Source organism: Ciconia boyciana, chromosome 10 (genome assembly GCF_034638445.1).
Source record: "Ciconia boyciana chromosome 10, ASM3463844v1, whole genome shotgun sequence".
NCBI classification, from domain to species: domain Eukaryota; kingdom Metazoa; phylum Chordata; class Aves; order Ciconiiformes; family Ciconiidae; genus Ciconia; species Ciconia boyciana.
Window position 1 is genome coordinate 21,690,552 of NC_132943.1, and position 18,873 is coordinate 21,709,424.

General features: G+C 37.4%; 1 protein-coding gene across 7 annotated transcripts in view; it reads right to left on the reverse strand.

Annotated features, from left to right (window-relative positions):
• Positions 1–3,770: 3,770 nt before the first annotated feature.
• TTC21B (tetratricopeptide repeat domain 21B) overlaps positions 3,771–18,873 on the reverse strand; it is a 47,407-nt gene continuing 32,304 nt past the window's right edge. For 4 of the 7 annotated variants that reach the window (XM_072873949.1, XM_072873948.1, XM_072873951.1 and 1 more), the window contains 8 exons: positions 18,636–18,717; positions 17,736–17,886; positions 17,087–17,248; positions 16,498–16,693; positions 14,350–14,574; positions 11,454–11,574; positions 9,073–9,140; positions 3,773–8,095 (listed from right to left, as the gene is read on the reverse strand). In XM_072873949.1, coding sequence (XP_072730050.1) covers positions 8,018–8,095; positions 9,073–9,140; positions 11,454–11,574; positions 14,350–14,574; positions 16,498–16,693; positions 17,087–17,248; positions 17,736–17,886; positions 18,636–18,717 — 1,083 coding nt within the window. In that variant the 3' untranslated portion in view covers positions 3,773–8,017. Of the gene's footprint in view, positions 8,096–9,072; positions 9,141–11,453; positions 11,575–13,558; positions 13,689–14,349; positions 14,575–16,497; positions 16,694–17,086; positions 17,249–17,735; positions 17,887–18,635; positions 18,718–18,873 lie in introns of those variants that run through there. The other 3 variants (XM_072873952.1, XR_012044255.1, XM_072873953.1) reach the window with 3 other exon arrangements.

The window sequence follows — 18,873 nt, forward strand, 5'->3', positions numbered from 1 at the left end:
CAGATGGCCAGTTTCTAGCTCTACACTTGCAACAAAAGATACTTGCCTATCTGTTCCACTAAGAATTCCTACTGAATACACTCCTAGATAGGGCACACATACCTAAAAGAAACAGAGACTCACAAACCCCAGATACTGTTCCTCTGAGTACATTCTTTGAAGCTCAGCCAGTGGAAATGTGGTGCTACTGAAAAAAGTAAGTTGTAAGAGAAATACTGAACGTATTCAGTTCCTCAGTCTTAGTTTTAGAAACATTAAGGGCATAGATTATTCTAGCAAAGACTGGATGTAATCTGCTCCAGTGATTATTACATAAAAATCAGAAGCTGTAACCAGATGATAACGCAATAGGCTAAAGAAATTCAGAGCAGCAGCAGAAACACCTAGCTGGAATGCAACTTTGTAAACTATTTTCTTCAGCAGTTTCTTTGAGATTAAAAAAATTAAATACAACAAAAAATCCTCCTCCTTCTATGTATTCTAATGGAAGTGCTTCCAAAAACTCTTTCAAAATGAGCACTACTATTTTTCTACAGCAAAGCACTGTACATGATAGGCAGAGAGAGATAGTTCCCTGTGACAATAGATACTATATTAAAAGTATACAGTAACCATATATTATAAAATATCTTTATGGCTTATTTTTACAGTCCTGGGACTATAAACATGCACTGAACTCAAACTTAAATTTCACTCAACTCTGCAGTTTCCTTTTTTTCTTGGACAGAGTGGTTTGGGCCTCTGTTAAAATAATTTTAGACTGTCCCTAAAAATGCCATGATGACAAGCAAGCACCATAGCAGCTGTAAAGTGCTGTTTTAACTTAGAAGGATTAGTGTCTGATTTTCACTTAAGTACCAGAAAATAATCTCTGGACCATAACCAAGGGAATTTTGTTTTGTTTTGTTTTCCTGATTATAGTAATGTTTCTAAGATAACAAAAGCATCTGAATATTAAGTGCAGGGCTTGAAATGACAGTTTTACACCCTAATTGGCCTTAAACATTTAAGTTGTTTAAATAATGAGTGTAAAGCAAAGCAAGCCTTCTCATGGATTTTTTGAGATTTACTGAGGTTTGTTGGGTCAGTGACTGCTAAACTAATCTTTGTCAGAATCTCCCAAATGTGTCTTTGCTTTCCTCCTCTCCCCACAACCTTACCTAACAACAAATAGTCATTTGACTATAGAATTTAATTACTAAGTCACTGTCAGTAGTTTTGCGACATGACTTCTCCATTTGTAAGCAGAACTATTTCATATGGCACATGATATCAGTGAACCTTAGGAAAAAGCAGACAATAGTAAGATAGACAGCAAGTGTCTAGAAGATAAGCACAGAAATGAGCAGATTAGGAGGAGAAGCTCATCAGTGCTGGCAGGCACCTGATCAGCAATTCATATGATGAACATGATTCTCTACATTGATTCCAAAGAAAGGGGAAGCCCTGCACTAGATATCAGCTCTCAGAACAGACAGACGAGGCAACAAATTTATGCAAAGCAAAAAGGAACGTCTCAAAGCAACGCAGTTTTGTCACCTAGAACCGCAGACTTTGGTGAAATGTTACAGAGAGTGCAATTATATCATGTTCCTATTTTGACAGAAGTCAAGATATCCAGGCTGCCGTGGTATTGCCCCACCCAAAGAAAGAGGCAAAGTTAAATGGCAATAGCAGTTACGAGGAGGAGGAAAGCTGGTCGTCTTCTCCTTCCCACAGTGGAACAAAAATAGTAATTTGGGTTTTCTGTAACTAACTTAATTTTTACTTTGCTATGTTATTGAGAAGCCTTGAGATGATAGTAGTAGATGCCAAACTGACCAGGCCACTGAGCAAACCTAGTTAAAAAAAAGAAACCAAAAGCCTTAAGTTGGCTGTTCTGTCTCAGTCTTTAACTCTGTCACTTGGCTCAGCAGCATGACACTGGCTTTAGTCAAGACTGAACAGATCAACATAATTTATAATTTTTTAAACAAAAGATGTTGTTTTGTAACAGAAGACTAACATGTAAAACGCTACCAAGATGCATACATAAAATTCATATTTCCAGTAAGATATTTTTTATTTAAACCAATAAAATCATTTATTAATACATACTTCTTTATACAATCTTATTTTACACAAAGTTAAAAAAAAAAATCCATGAAACTAAGGTTATCTATGTTACAATTCATTTTTCCTGTCGGTTCTCCAGAGCCAAAAAGACATTTGTAAGTACCATCACCTGCTGTGTAGAAGTAAGACTAACAAGCTGCCAGCGAAAAGAGACAATCTAGTAACTTACAAGTACTTCACATAAGATGAAATATACCAGAGGAAGCTGGCAACGTACACAAAGAAACTATCATCCTGCTGTTATCGAATCAATGCGGTACTGTGACAAATACTTGGGTGGGATCAGTACGTGGCAAGAGACACCTCCCTCAGTCAACACCTTCGGTTTGGACAGGGTATCCGGCTGGTGGCCAGCACTTCCCGGAGACCTGTTTGCCCAGCTGCCAGGCAGCAGCGCCCTTCTCCGCAGCCTGGGCTCCTCGCCCCGTTTCACGCTTGCCCGGAGCGGGGCACGCAAGGCTGGGCTGTTCCCGGCCCCCTGGAAGGCCCCCGGGGCTGGCTGCGTCGGTGAGATTTGAGGGGACTATGTGTGGGGAGTGTGCGTGTGAGAATGTGCGTGGCCGGGGGGAAGCGCGTGTGAAGGGGTGTCTGAGGGGGGTCCTCCGGGCAGGCCCCAGCCCCGCGCCTGCCCCAGGACCGCTCCCTCATGTCACGACTCCCTCCCGCCTGTTGTGCCCCCCGCCGCGCCGGGCGCACCCGGACGCTTGGCGGTGAACGGAGGAGAAGCGGCACCGGGCACTGCCCCGCCGCCAGCCGCGGCCCCTCGCCAAGGAGGAGCGGAGCCGCACGGGGGCTCCTGAGGCCAGCGGGCTCCCCCCGCCCCGCGACTCCCCCACTCACCTCGTCCGGCGGGAGGAAGACGAAGGCGCGGCCCGCGCGAGCCGCTGCAGGCAGAGGGAGAGACCGGCGCCCTCCGCCGCCCCCGCCCCGGCCGGGAGGCCGCCCACGGCGCGAGGAGGCTGAAGCCGGGCGCGCTGCTACGGTTTCCGCTCAGCGGCCGCCAGGTGCGCGCGGCCGGCCGGCCCTGCGCCTGCGCACTGCCCCGCCCTCACCTGGCGCCCAGGTGCGCGAGGCAGCTGCCGCCGGCGGGGGCCGCGCGCGGCGGCAGCTGGGGCGGGGGGGGGGGGGTGATGCGCGCCGCCCGCGGCCCCGCGCGGGGGAGCGAGCCCTGCCCGGGGGAGCGGGAGACCCTCAGCGGCGGGGCGAGGGGACACGGGCCCTCGGCCGCAGGAGCGCCTGGGGGCTGCTGCTGAAGGAATTCAAGAGCAGGCACGCTTCTGAGAGGAACGCTTTACTCATCCCTCTTCGCCTTCTGCACCCAAAGGAAAACGTAATTTTTAGACAATTACATAATGCGCGCCGCAGCGGGGCACGGCCATCTATGCATGCTTTAACATCCAAACTACAGATTGCATTTTAAGCATCGCGGCAGGGTGCTGTGATTTTTTTTCTTCAGACACCTAAGTGTAAGATGTGGTTGACCAAGCACTCCCAGCTCACGTTGCTGGGAAACAGAACACAAAATCCCTTAGAGGTGAGATCAGAGTTTGAGAGAAAGGATATCACACTGAGTTCCCTTCCGTTACAATGCAAAGTTTCCCAGAGGGATGGATATAAAAATCACTTTTTTTATATTTTTATATAAAAATCTGATTTATATATATAAGACATGGTTAAATTTTGGGGAGGAAAAAAAAGTAATAATCGCACAGTTTGCTCCTAACTTCCCTTAAGAGAGCATAGAACCTCCCTCTTCCTTCTTTCAAATAAAAGTAGGGCAATTGCCAGCGCTTCAGCGTTGACTTCTTTCAGCTTGCTGAACTGCAGGTATAGCTAAATTTGCTCAGCAACTAAATGGTGCATTGGCAGTTGTTATCCTGATTCTACAGCACTGAAAAAAATGTTAATACCAGTATTTTATGATGGAAGTCATCTTCCCCAGGAACACTTAATGAAGATTTAGATCAGAATTAATCACAATTAATATCTTCCGGTATTTCTAGCATGTTAAAATCCTTCCTTATGCCTTTGAAAGGCCTGAACTGTAGCAAGTACTACATCACCTGAGACACGCATAGCCAACATGCAACTTTTTGCAGCACAAAAAAATTCAAGTAAGGCAAATTTCTAGTGTGACCATTTTAAAAGCTGCTGTTTTCCAGAATAAAGCCTGCATTAACAGGCATACTGACTCCTTTAAAAAGAAAATAGTAGTTCGGAACAAGATTTAGACCATTCACTTGGCACTTGCTAAAAGAGGAGCTATGTCACATAATTACTAAACCAAGTTTTAGCAGAGATAAAAGCATGTGATTTTTGCAGTAATGGTCCAATTCTCAACATTTTAAGGCAGGTAAATGTTTCAAAAAAAAAAGTTCTGATTTCATTGCAAGATGAAGCAAGAGGTAAAACCAGAGAGTGAACAAGGCCAGAAATCGAAATCACAGTTGTAAGGAGCCTAAACTGACAAAATAGTGATATTACTTTAAAAAGTGGCATAGTCACAAGCTGATGGAGAAGTACTTGCTACTGAAACTTTCCCTTAATTTCTTTTTCCTATTTTTTTTTGTGTTCAGCATTGTATAGGGAACACACTAATGAGTTCTTTATGATCAATTTCCAAAGAGCCAGAATCCATCCCCACTATCAAGACTTCCCTGAAATGTCTCTTGGACCACTTTAAAAGATAATTCGTTCAGAAAATTTTCAACAAATTCTCTAACACTACAAACTGTTTAAACTATTATGTTTATAAAGCTACCCACTCATCTAATAGCTAACAAGATTAAGGTTTAGGTTACTAAACCAGAGTTGCCTGATTTATGAGTCTTGCTAAAAATTGCTGTAGCCACATTTGATAAATAACTCATAATAGTCAAACCTAGTACAAAAACAGGAGAAAAACATGCAAATTATTTCTAGTCTATTTTTCTATAAGAGTCTTGCTAGTTTAGTTATTTTAGCTAATTATACTAATTTTACCTAATGATACTTTCCAGACCATCTTTCTAGTATTGGTACAAATCTGAAAAAAAGCAGTAGGGAATTAAAACAAAAGTATTTAGTATGCTGTTACCAAAAATGTTTACATATCCTCGAGAAGATACTCTAGGCATTCTGTACCTGCAGGGGAAAGGGGAGCAAGCGAGGAGAGAAAGAGACACCTATGGCTTACGTTGCTATAGCTACAAGATGCTTAGATTTCCAGTTTCAATGAATGAATCAATAGAAACCACAGCTTCACTCTCCTTTTTTATTCACCAAAGGCAAAACTGGAAGATGGGTTGCTAAGCAACACCGCACTAAAGACTGCAGCTCTTTGAAATTAGCATGACTGACTCCCCTCCATCCCAGGAGTCTCTTCCATTCAAAACCATTTATTAAGAAAGGGGATTAAAAAAAAAAAGCGACCAGGACATGCTTTTTTAAAATAAGGAACTGTAAAAACAGAAGAAAAGCTAAAATTAACACTCTCAGTTAGCTGGAGTAAAGAGAAATGAAACAAAGCCATTCCTTCTGCAGAGAAAGTAAAAAAAGGTTTAGTAAGGACAGAAAAACTTAAATTGGCTTACATAAACCAAAACGGAAATGGAAAGGCCACTTATTTCTTCTGGGAATACTATATTAAAGCAAGATTCTCTAAAGGACTATTTATAGCCACCATTATTTTTTTTTTTAACTGAAATCCAAAGATGTGCCTCATCTGCACTCTTATTTTAAAGACCTCATCCATAAAAGACACTAGTGGCTAGATATGCTAAGATGGCTAATAGGGAATTCAGAAATCATTTACCTGCATGATATATGAATAAAGCTTTTCGCCAAAAGTTAGCCATGAAAAGCTCAAAGTCTCCATTCAGTTTCTATCAACTGATTTCTGTATCTTAGCATTGTCATTACCTAACCTGTTATCCATCTTATGAAAGGGTAATGTGCATCTTATGCTCATGATAAAAACAAAATAAAGTAGACGTAGATTAGTCTTGCCTTTTTTGAAAACATCTTGCATGTATTGATATAAAACCACCCATTTTTATTCTAAACTTCAGCTAAACGTTATTCCAATGCTATTGAGGAAGCAAAACCACATTGATCCTGTATGAATAGGGCTGTGTACAAAGAAACACTGTTTTACTAGAAACTGCCTTGATAAGTCCTATGTACTTATTCTTGTAGCAGTGGGGGAAAAAACCTAAACAACATAGTTTAAGAATTCATAGTCTACTGATGCCCACAGCCCAGCTCCCTTATATTCCCCCCAGCCTCAACATTTTCCAGATCCTTCCATGTTCCTCATTCCACTCCCATACCATTGTTTTTTCCCCAGTCTCCTAAGTCTTCTTCCTTGGAGCTCTACCATGCTGCACAACTTGCAGGCAAAAACCTGGTACAGTCATGTACACGCCAACTGCCAGTGCTCAAACGGAAGGGATAAAGCTACAGCTAAGTTTCAAGGTTCCCTAAGGAAGGAGAGGATGCTTTTTGGGTCTTTTCTCAATTCTAATATTCACACAAATCTTGTAGAAGTGTTATAGTACTGAGACAAATCTATTAATTTTAGTTAAGCTGACCAACAGCTCAAAAGTTACTGGAATGTAGAGCCTGGAAACCACCAGTAGGTAGCATCATTGCTTAAGTGATGCATGTCAATCTATTTAGGAAACACGGCTATAAAGTTACCCAAGATACAGCACCCAGTTATTGATAAGCAAGATTAGATACGATTGTAAACAGGCTCCCTTTTGTAGCCTTAACATTCAGTTGTCATAAAAAAGAAACCCAAAAATCAAATGAAAGTGACTTTACACAATGTCAACATGAAAAGCTAAAATTACCTAAGGAGGAAACTGAGATTGGTTATTTTAAGAAACTTAATCACTAGTATTAAGAATTCTCTTTTCATGCCATTTTATCTTTCTAGTTAAATACATACAACATCAAGTGCTGTTTGAAAACCAAATACAGCAGCATAACAGGTTTTTTTTGTTAGGCATTTGTTTTTTCAAAAATTCTGCAACACTGAATAAAACCTGACCCTTCTCCTTCCTCTCATTCATTTAGGACATGCTATTGCTCCCTTGGAGATCCACAGGCATATTATATATGTGAGACAAGATCATAATCCCCTGTAATCAAAATGATTTCTCCAGAAAGGTATGTTACATGGATTAAACCAAATGAGTGATAACTTCTGCACATATGACTGTACTGTCCACACATACAATGTTGAAAGACTGAACACTCCAAATTAAAAATGTCAAACTTTTCTCTTCATGGACAGGTGGATAATAGACAGCATACACAGAATTTATTTTCTGGTTAAGCCTTGCATGATCTATAAAAGCCTTTACTGAATATTTACATAAGGTCTTAATTTTAAATATTAGATTTTCATTTAAAATGTAAGTTGCATTGAGAGCAATGTATATAGCAGGTTTTTCAAGATTAAAAAAAGTGTGCTTATAATATACATAAAAAAACTTTAGTAAAACTGTAGTAATAAAGATTACACTGTAATTATAAATGATTTACATGAACTGAAATCCAGCATCTTAACAATGCACCTGCACTAGATAGGATAGGCTATTGTTTTGAGTGCTATTTCAAATGGATGAGTTATATGCTTTAAAACATTTTTATAATGCTGATGACACTTTTTTATGATGCTGGATGACACTTTACATAGCACACATGTAAGCAGTATTCTCTCCTGAATAAGAATAAATACAATTTCTTTCAGGGCTGCAGATTTTTCTTCAAAATAATCCAGATCTCCAGTGTAATTAAGTTAATCATATTCACAATACTTGTGTGCTGATATGGTCTCTGTCACTGCAGTATTTCAGTCATAGTTTCTGAAGTCAGATTAAACACAAATCCATGAGTGATACAAAAGAAAAATTCACGTTCTTAGTGATGCACGGGCCTTGTCAAGTATTTCCTTCCTGATCTTTGGATAGTTTGGATGTGCTTCAAGAACCTGTCAAAAGACAAAACAACCCAAAAGTTCTGTGTCTAAAAGGAAAGAATACTGTGTTTAGTTATCCCCCTCACCACTGAGCTTACACTCTAAAACTAAAACAACAACATGACAAGTTTGTTTTAAGAATTCATAAATATTTAACTGTGGCTAGAGACTACCATGTATGGAGGTCAAGAACAGCTTTATCAAAGACACCTTGCTTCCCTTTCATGCTGCCCTGTCACCTTGGTGCGAAAGATACAGGGGTCAAGGACTAAAGCCTCTGGGTGGCTTGAAATCCATGCATTCATAACAGTGACCTCTGGAGACAGTTGCAAGGTTTTAAGTATACTTTCTGTGGAATGATAAACTGCTCTTATGTTTTCACTCTCTCAGGCTCCTTCTTACTGTACCCACTTCATCTTCTTGTCCTTCAATTCCCTCCTTTCCCTTATCCTTCCATTCAATTTGTCCTTTCTAGTTACCTTTATTTCCCCCCAAAAGAGCAAATATAGTTTATTTCATTATGAATACTAATAATTATTAATTCATAATGTTCACTCTGCTTCTGTAGTAGCAGCCCTTCCTCTTACTCTGCATCTGTTCTATTTATGTTTGGACCATACAAAGGTAATAGTGGAAGTTACTTTCTAACAGTGTCTTCTAATACTAACATTTGATTAACTTCTTCAGCTATACTTCTGCATAGATTTACCAAGTTTCAACCACAGGGCCAAAAGAAGGTGCTGCCATTTGAATATGCTTCCACATATGATAGCCAGACCCATTATCTCTTATTTACCAGTTCATTATCCTGGAGCTCAGGATAAAGCAGATTATGTAAAGGATATTTAATTTAATCAAACTTATTAAATAGGGCGTCTTTCTGACATTAAGCCGTGTATCTTAGAAATTTAAACTCAACAAAAAATAAAAAGGATCATTATGTAAAAGAAAGTTGCTACAGTAGACAGAGTATTAAGTACATATTCTACCTTATGACAAACATCAATTGCATCAACATATCTCTTTCCTTTCAGGTAATTGAAAGCCAGCTTGTATCCTGCAAGTAAAAGGGGAAAAAAGGAGACAATTTCAGTTTCTGTACTGAATGATGAAAATATCACATTCAGATTCATTTTGGTCACCATATGTTTCTAAAGTTAGTATGTTTGTTTTCTTGTATTCTCTCATCTAAGCCTGTAGAGATCAAAATTTCTACTGAAAGTCACTTCAAGTAGTAAGTAAAAGTCCTTTACACACTGATAGCTATGTTTGAATCAAAAGGAGACATTATTCTGGAGAGCATGTGTTACTACAGACAATACATAGTGGTTGTCCTCTTTCAATCACTATGGTACCCCACAGAGTTTCTCACTGTGACCTGCAATACACTGTCCCTCTGTAAAGGCAATTCCATTATTAAAGGACAAAAGAAGAAAAAAAAAATCAGGATAGCAATAACAAACTAGGGAATTAAAATGCTATTCTGTTCCACTGTCAGCAGACCACTGATTAAAAAAAGTCACATGGAATAACTAAGTCGCATAGCAACATGTGAGGCTGATACTTTCAACATAAAAGGTATAGCTCAAGTATATCAGTCTGGACAGAGATCAGGACTGAGGAAAAAAGGTTATAAGCATGCAATTTCCAAATTTTGAAAATTTGGATCTTTCATTTATGAACTTATCCTCACTAGCAAATGAGTACGAGGGATCTGATACCAGTTTATGCAGTTTTACTTGCCAGATGCAGTTTGTGCTGCTTTAACCATTTTAGTTTTAATGCATGATAATTCTCACAATGCTGTATGCAAAACTAGAAAACAATGTGCACATAGCACCTTGAAGATCATACTCTCACTTTTTGTATGCAAGATCGTTCCACAGTTTAATTTCACTAAGGCATTCTGCTGTCTAGACACCAAACAATTTTGTCATTTGTTCAATTCTTACCCTCTAGAGGGCTTCAAAATAGCAAAAGGAAAGTCTTGACCTACGTTCTCTACAAACTCAAGAAATCACACTTTTTTTACTATTAAAACTTCTTCTTTCTAATACATTTTATTTGATCAACAACTGTAATATCTTAGCCAAGACATTCATGGGTCAGTCTACAGGAGCAGGAACAACTAGTAAAATTACTACAACCAAACTCATACTTAGGCATCTAGAGTTTTTCCCACATAACCTAAGTCAGATTTCTATCAGTCATTTTTATTTCTGTTTTGACATCTGAGTCTTCCTTCTGCTTTGACCCTCCTAATTTTTTGACTCACAGTACATAGGGTAACATCTAGTTTTGGCAATCCATCCATGCATGTGCATTTTTATATCTTTAACTGTGTTATAAAAGATGGAGCTAAACCACAAAACATTTAGTTCCATTAATAAAACACTACTTTAATCTACAGATCATATTATATAAAATCATGAACTAAACCATTGCAGCATCCAGGAGTTAAAGAAACAAAATGTATGGCAGTTCATATGCATAGCAGTTACAATCTTGTTAACAAAACAGTTTTTCCAGTTGATGCCAAAGGCTACCTCACCCTAACACTAAAAAAAACCTAGGGCACAAAAAAAGACCACAGATTAAAGACTGCAAGAAGTATGTATTGTTGAGGGGCCATAAGCATAGCCCAAAACCTGGAACAGAATTTGCATAAACCACCCATGTTGGGACCTAGAGACAGACTCTAGGTGTTGAGTAGGAAAGGGCATTTTATCCTATGTATCCATTTCATAAAGGGTTTCCTACATTAAAATAGTCTAAAAATATGACAGTTTAGTGTAGACTTCAATTAACCATCCAAATTGGAACTTGAATAGTATCCCAAGTTTTCAGTTAACCATCTTTTTGAAACCACATATAAAGACATTTAAAGGATTTACTTTTAAAATCCTTACTCATGTATATAAAACCTTATCCATATAAATAGATAATTTGTCTGATTGATTTAATTATTTCATTTTGATAATGATCTGCCACCATCAGATATATATTGGGTATTATAAAAGGTTCTCTACTATAGATGGTACATACTGCCTTACTATAAATACATTACTAAAAGTGAATGCTGTACTTGCAGAGAAAGTTGTTCACAATGAGCAAACTAAGACTGGTTTCAGACCAAACCTTGTACTAAAACAGTAAGCAGGAACTTCTGAAGTATCATAAAACTGCTACCTCTTGCCATGGGGGCTAAGTGACTGTTAAGTACATCTTTAAACATCTGTGGTTTTTATGTGAGGAAAGCCAGTGATACGCTCTCTATACAGAAAATTAAAAGCAGTCTTTCCAGTAAAGGGTAGCTGTTTCATTCCTACTGTAGTGCCTGAAATCATACGTATAGGTTATATATACATGCCTATTGTTGGATTAGTTTGGTTTCCATATTTCCATGCCATCTCGTAATTTATTGCTGCATCCTTATATGCTTGTTCCTTTTCCATTATGTATCCCATGTATTCGTAAGCCTTGCAGCATGACTGCAAAATATAAGTATTCATTCAAAATTTTATTTAGGTAAGCTTATATATAATAATACCAACAGCTTAATTGCTTAAATACTTCAAATCTATACAACTGGAAAGGATAAGTGATACTTGTACTAACTTTGATGACAAGACGGTCTTGATTTAAAACATCTGTAATACAAATCAGTTATATGGAACTCAGTTATAGGGAATTCTGCACAGTGACTTCCTAAGTTACTCTGAGTCAAGTATAGAGTTCATCACAGAGGACACTGCAACTACTCCTTCAAAAATATTTAGAGCCTCCAGGAACCCTGTAGATACCTCTCTCAGTTAATAACAACAACCCTACGGCAGCCGCATTTCAAGTCCAGCTGAAAAGTATTGCACCTTCCACAAATACTGTTTGTTTCACTTTTTCTTAAAAAGATACTTTCATAGCCTTATTTTTGGAAACTGTTTTGCATTATAATTTTCCACTTAAAGCTAAAGACAGACACAAATATGCTGAAGAGAACACCAACCATTAAATATTTCATTTTATATAACTCCAAGTGGCAAGTTACAAGCATCTGAAAAACAGATTCCAAAAACTATTAAGCACTAAATGAAAATACTAGCCTTGCTTATGTTACACATACATATAAATCAATTTAACTCCATAATAAAAGTTATTATAAAAGATACAGTAATTCATACTGAAATCTTATATTTCTTACATAAAGCAGAAAAAAAAATTTATGAAAATAAGCAAAACTAACTACCATATGGCCTTACTGTGAACAGCTTATATTATCATCCTGCCAAAAGGTCAAATATTTGAGAGAAAAATGAAGCTTTTCTGAAAACATGCACCTTGTTTACATAGGCAGAGCAAAGAAATGCTGATATATAAGTTACATTCCATCTTTAACTTCACCATTTCCAATTAGACTTCCAAAATCTACTGATGAAAAGCTTTCAAATCACAGCATACTGGGATAAACAGTATGGGAATGCCTGGGAGATGACGATAAAAATATACTCCCCCGCTCATTTGTGATAAACAAAACAAAAAGTTCAAAATCAAGAAGAGTAATCAGTAAGAAACCCCAATTTCATAGAAACAATCTGCTCATTGGGATCTTACTAACCAAACCTAAGTCTTTTAAAATCAAAACAAACCCATATTACAAGATACGAGGCTTTTATGAAATTTTCACTCGATATATTTACTGAAATTGTATATATAAATCCATGTCATTCAATTCTGACTGCTAAAAACAATCCTAAAAACTAATTCATCTCAATAACATGTTTTCTCAATCTAATCAAATCTTCCAAATTGGAGAATACAATGCAAAATATTGTCTTGTGAATTAACAAGAATTCTAAGATCTAAAATATCCAACATCTATTTGTATAGTACAATTCCTGCTTAGCTGCTTTGCATGCAAGTTGTAGAAAAGTCAGTATCTTTACCGTGCTGTTTTGATAAGGAACCGGAGTTGCAGAGTTCTAATTTGCCATCCTCCTTCCTATCAAGCAGAGCTTGTTTATGGGTCTCAAACTTTTTAGAAGAAAACAACTTGGCAGGCTAGCGTAGGCTACGTTTTTAGAGCTGCTTGAGAATTTCTGCAACAAAGTATCATTTGTGGTATATACCTGCTCAACAGGCCACCTATTTCAAGATATGTCTTATTTTGGGAGATGACTCATGTTTATCCTCCATTTTTTTTTTGTGGATTTTGCAACTTCCCTTGGCCACCTGGTCAAGTGTGTAACTGACCTTAAGGCAGAATTTTTTCTTAACTAAATTCAAACTCATTTTCTGTAAAAATGAAATTGAGTACATCCTATTTTACGAGGCATCTCTGCAGAAGTACATAATACCATTATACCAAGAACTGTTGTAGTTGCCTCTTAATTTTATATTTAGAAATAAAAAGAGTACAAATTCAGAAGAAGTCTACCTCTCAAGGAGGCTGCAGAAATGTGACTGAATAATGAACCTTACCTTCTGTACTGATGAATTCAGAAAAAGAAATATACAGCATCAGGTCCTTTTCTAAACCAAATCCGTGCACTATAAACAGGATCCTGAACCTGCAGCATAGTATCTATGGAAGACCAGCCTACTAGTTGTGCTTCATGTGAAGGAAAGTGAAGTGTATAGATGGAAAAATGTGATCAGCAAAAAGGGACAAAAGGAAAAATAAGCGCAAGAGCCAAGATCTGTGCCTGTTCCTATAGTCAAAGTAGGGTATTGAGCAGGTTACCTGCTTAGAAACCCTGAGGTAAAAACCTTAGAGCTTGTCCCCAGACAGTATCTTCACAGCAGAGGATTAATACTAGCATTAAAAAAGAAAGTACAGTATAGTAGTAGGCTTATGACCATAAATGTTTAAAAACATGTTTTAAGATATGAAGGTAATATCTCTTAATAAATGGAGCAAGTCTCCGAAATGTATATGGCTACATCTTCATCAGGTTTGTGAGACTCAGTAAAATGCATCTCTGACATTCCATAAACACCTTAAGCTTCTAGTGTTACCACAGCTAAAACTTGCTTAACTTATAGAATATGAATTAAAATGACTAAACAGCATTCACAGGTTTGTTTACTACCCTCCAGTGTGAAGCTGCTGGTTTCATGGCTTGTTTTGGTCTACTTCTCCTTAGTAAGTGAAATACCAGGCAATTGGAAAGAGAAATACATTTCAAAATCATGTTTCAGAGGAAAACTAAACATTTAGATGAATTAAAATAGAAGGTTACTAAGGTTACTTCTAATGTGCAGTCACTTACCCTGTTATGACGAAGGCATCGTTTTAATAATTCACCTGCCATATCATATTTTGCAGATTGAATATATATATCTGCAAGCAGAAGCCAGCTCTTTTCAAACTCCTCTGCATCAATGGGATTCCAGCTCATTTTTGAAATCCGTTTTAACTGATTTCTGGCTCGTGGAGTCTGTTTCAAGATCATGTAGGCTGTGGCCATTCCCAAAAGTGCTGGTATATGATCCTTCTGCAGTAAAAAGCATAGTGACTGCTTGGTGCTTTTTTATTTTGCTTTTAACTTTTTTTTTTTAAAATAAGACTTTCACCAGGTATCTGAAAACTAAACCAAAAGCTAAATCTCAGGAAATAAAGATCGAACATCCAATCTTACAAACATGTTTTTCATCTAGTGATATGATCATTTCTGTAAGACTAATCATAACGATAAAAACAACGTTAAATAATTAAGAGGTTAAATATAAGTTTGGGCTCAAAACAATCTTCTCCAGGCTCAGGAAACACTGAAAGCATCTGCAGGTATTTCATCTCAACAAGAAGCATTCCGATACCACTAAGATCTATCCTTTTGATACACAAATAAATACTTCAGATAGAAACTGAACTCACTTGGAGTTATAATACAAGTGGTATTTTCTACTTTTAGAAGTACCTGTCAAATGTCAATAACAGAGACACCGATTCCTATTATTAGGTGTACAGCTCCTAAAAATGTAAGTCTAAACTGCCTGTATCCAAAAGCTATGTATAATGAACAGGATTCTTAAAAGCCACCGTTTTATGCAAGAGCCTCAAGCAAGCAGTAAGCAGTGCAGGAGCCAGTGTGATTTTTAAAATCATGCCTTTATTAGCATGGAGTATAGATGAGAATGGGGCTCATATCCCAAAACTGCTTCCTAAATGCAGGGTAGTTCTATCAGCAGCTACCATAAAAGCTTCTTTCTCAGTGTTCCTGGCTCACTATTGGTATTCTGCCTCTACACCTCTTTGTAGAGTTGTGTTGTAAATAGGCTTGTCATAGTGGGTTAAAAAAAATGCCCCTACCAAAAGCCCCTCTTGCACATAATGATCAGCTCACCTCCCCTCTCCCTCAACAGTCACACCTAGCATGGATCAATAACCTCAGGCACTTTAACCTTCTGTCACGTTACAGTCTTTCAAAATGGAGCTCAGGAAAAGAGAGGTGACCATTTTTCCTATAATAGCCAAGGCAAGAGCACTTACCTAGAAGTTACCCAAAGAGGGAATCGACTCAGTTCTCTCAGTCTGAAGAGATTAAAACTGTGTATTTTATGCAACCCTGGAGAGAAGACTAAATAGACTGGAGCATTCTTCCTGCTGGAACTGTGTCACCATGTGAAAAACATTCAAGGTTCACAGGACCTCAGATCAATTCTGAGCACAACTGGGAAGCCAGTACTGGAGGCAGAGGGACACCCTGTTTGTGATTCTCAGAACTGCCTTACACACAAGATAAGCTTGTATACTCAGCTCAGCCAAGGAGCAGCGTAGCACACAGTCAATAGGTAGTAGTAACTTAAGTTTTTCTTGCCATTCTGATGGACTAAATGCATCTACACATGCTTAAATAAAATATGTTGAAAGGTGCTGGTAACAAGAGTATCTGTTTTTAATCCTAAAGCTAATGACTACAAGTAGCTATAAAGTAAGATTTCCATCATAAGGATGAATTTTAAGCAGATGGATAACCTTGCCCTGGAATCTAAATTCTGTCAAATTGCCATGAAGTACATGAAGGCAGCTTATATTTAATTGTTTTTGCTTATAGAATGAAGGTACTGTATAGACTTATATCATCAGACACTCTGCTGGCAAGACTGGGGATTAAAAACCAAACCCAGCAACTCAGACCAAATAGCCTATTCAAATTTCAGTAACCGGCAATATTAGCATATAGTTGAGTTATAAATTTGCAATCCAAATTAAAACTTCTAAAAGATGATGTTATTTCAGCATGTTTTTTTTTTTTTCAAATTTTATATAAAATATTCTCTAATAGGAAAAAAAAAAATCCTTAGAACTAATAGCACTAGCACACGCCACTATTCCTGAATACAAACTGTGAGACTAGTTAAAAAAAAAAGTACTAAGTGTGAAAGAGAAGACTGAAGAAATGAGACAGGTTACTAACCTCAGCAACTACTATTTCAGTGAAAGTGTTCAGTGCTCGTTCAACACTTGATTTTTGTTTGGTTGCCATGAGACAATAATTTTCCATGATCCGCAGTTGAATGTGACCCTGAATGGTCTGAGGCTTGAGTTCCTTCAGAAGATTTTCTGCTGTTCTTACAGCCAACTGCACAGACTCCTGCTTCTCTGTTGAATTACTGTTATCAGAAAGTGTTTGTAAAAGCTTATTTTTTTAATATACACCAAATTAATTACGAGTTAGTACTGATTCCATGCTAAAGGCATGCCATTTCGTACAAGATGGCTCTGTTATATAGGCATTCTACATTGATTCTCTCTGTAACAACAGCAGTTTCAACCTAAGAAGCTGTTTTTAACACTGCAAGTGACCAGGATTCCAGATAAAGTCTTCTATATTTTCTGCTTGAAACCAACTTATACTAGGATGGTCTCTCGCAATATAGTAAGTAGAATATTCAAACCATTAGATGAGCTCAAAAGTTGTAGCAATTTAAATTAAGGCACATTAAGGGGTGGCAGAGAAAGGGTATGACAGAAGAACCCAAGCAATATTTATTTCATTCACTTACCCTATGTCAGCATCCAGATTTTCAAAGACTTCACCACCCACAGTTTCATTATCTGGGTTCAAACAAATTTCAATCATGTTGTAGACTGCATTCTGTCCCCAGTCACTGTCCTTTCGAGCTTTATTAAAATGTCGGAGTGCATCATTTGGTTCACCTGTGTACCTAGACAGATAATTAAAATATTTAAAGCTGGGAAAGTAAAATTCGCTGCCCCAAATACCACGAAGAAACCCAAGCATTTGAAAAACAGATGACGCACTTGCACACACTGATAATGCAAGGTTTGAACAGCATGCATACTATTGCGAGGAACTTGTTTTTGCAGACTAAAACCACTCTGATAAATTCTAAAATTTGAAAATAAGTAACATTATATTATTGAACCAGCAAGAATATCCCTTTTAACAAGTAGGAAATATGAAAGATGTATGTGAGACAGATAAAATAACTTCATTTTCAAGAGAAGCTCATTGGAAAGTATTTCAGAAGAGAAAAGGAAAGCTTTCCTAAAATCCTAGCACCTTAAATAATTAGGAAAGTAGTGCTATATTACTTATTACACGTTTGAATGATAACGGATAACAAGAAAGTTAATTCAAATATGTACTACGTAATCAAATAAACCTTATCTTATTATATTTGCAAGTACCAAAGATACAGTCCTTTGCAGTAGTGAAAGCCTGGTTCAAGCTTTGTTCTGGAAGAATGTTTTTCAGCCATTAAAAGAAATCTTGGGACTTCTTCTAGCTTCCCAGCTCTTCTTAACAGATCAATTAATCGCGAAAGGGTTGCATAGTTATCTAAATATACAAATAATTAGGACATTGTAATTCCAGTTATTTGCTGTACAAATAGCTTAAAAAATAGCGAGCCTGCCTTGTTTTTTCACATACAAAAATGATATATTGTGTAATACATAAGGCATATTACGTAGCAACCACAGATACAAGAATGAAGATACCAAGTCATACTGGCAATACTTCTAAAAAAAACTGTATAAAGATAAGGATAGTTGTAGTTCAGTTTGAAAAGCATTCAGACAAAAACATTTGCTGTACTCTCACGACTTCTTTCACAAAGTCCACTAGAAAGTTTTACATTCATTATAGTATTATTTTAATAGATTTGAGTAGCTTTCTCTCTGGTCATAATTTCCAAATTGCTAAAAGAAACTTATTCCTGTCCGAGAAGTTTCCTTTATTAGTCTTAAAATAAAATGCTAGCTTTGTATTCATGCACTGGGTATCTTAAACACAAGAGAAAGTGCTTTACAGTTACAAGTAAATAACACCCTAGCTATATTTGGCTTGAGGTAAACAATGCACATTACACTGCAAAGTAAATTACTGTATCTACTAGAAATAATTTTCACATCTTCCCCTACAATAACTTTATGGTTTTTATACAGTAGTGGTCTTTGGTTTTAGTATCCATTACACTATAAATAGCACATTTCTTTTTAATCAAAGTATTTTTTAGATATTTATCCCCCTCTCTCATTAGAACTATGTATCAGAAAGAATTAAAAATATCACTGCTTAATATTCACCTGGCTTGCGTTCTAGGAGCTGCTGGAAGTGAAAGACAGCTTGTTCATAATCTTGCTTCCTGAACATGAGATCAGCCATCATCTACGATATTGACCAATTTAGAAAAAGAAAAACAAAACATTATGAATTGTGGTTTATAATGAACCCTAGTTTTTAAAGTAGGGAACTGAAACTATAGCTTTCAAGTGCTGCAGGAATTGCACAAGTAGTAAACAGAGTTGGGTTTTTCACTACTCT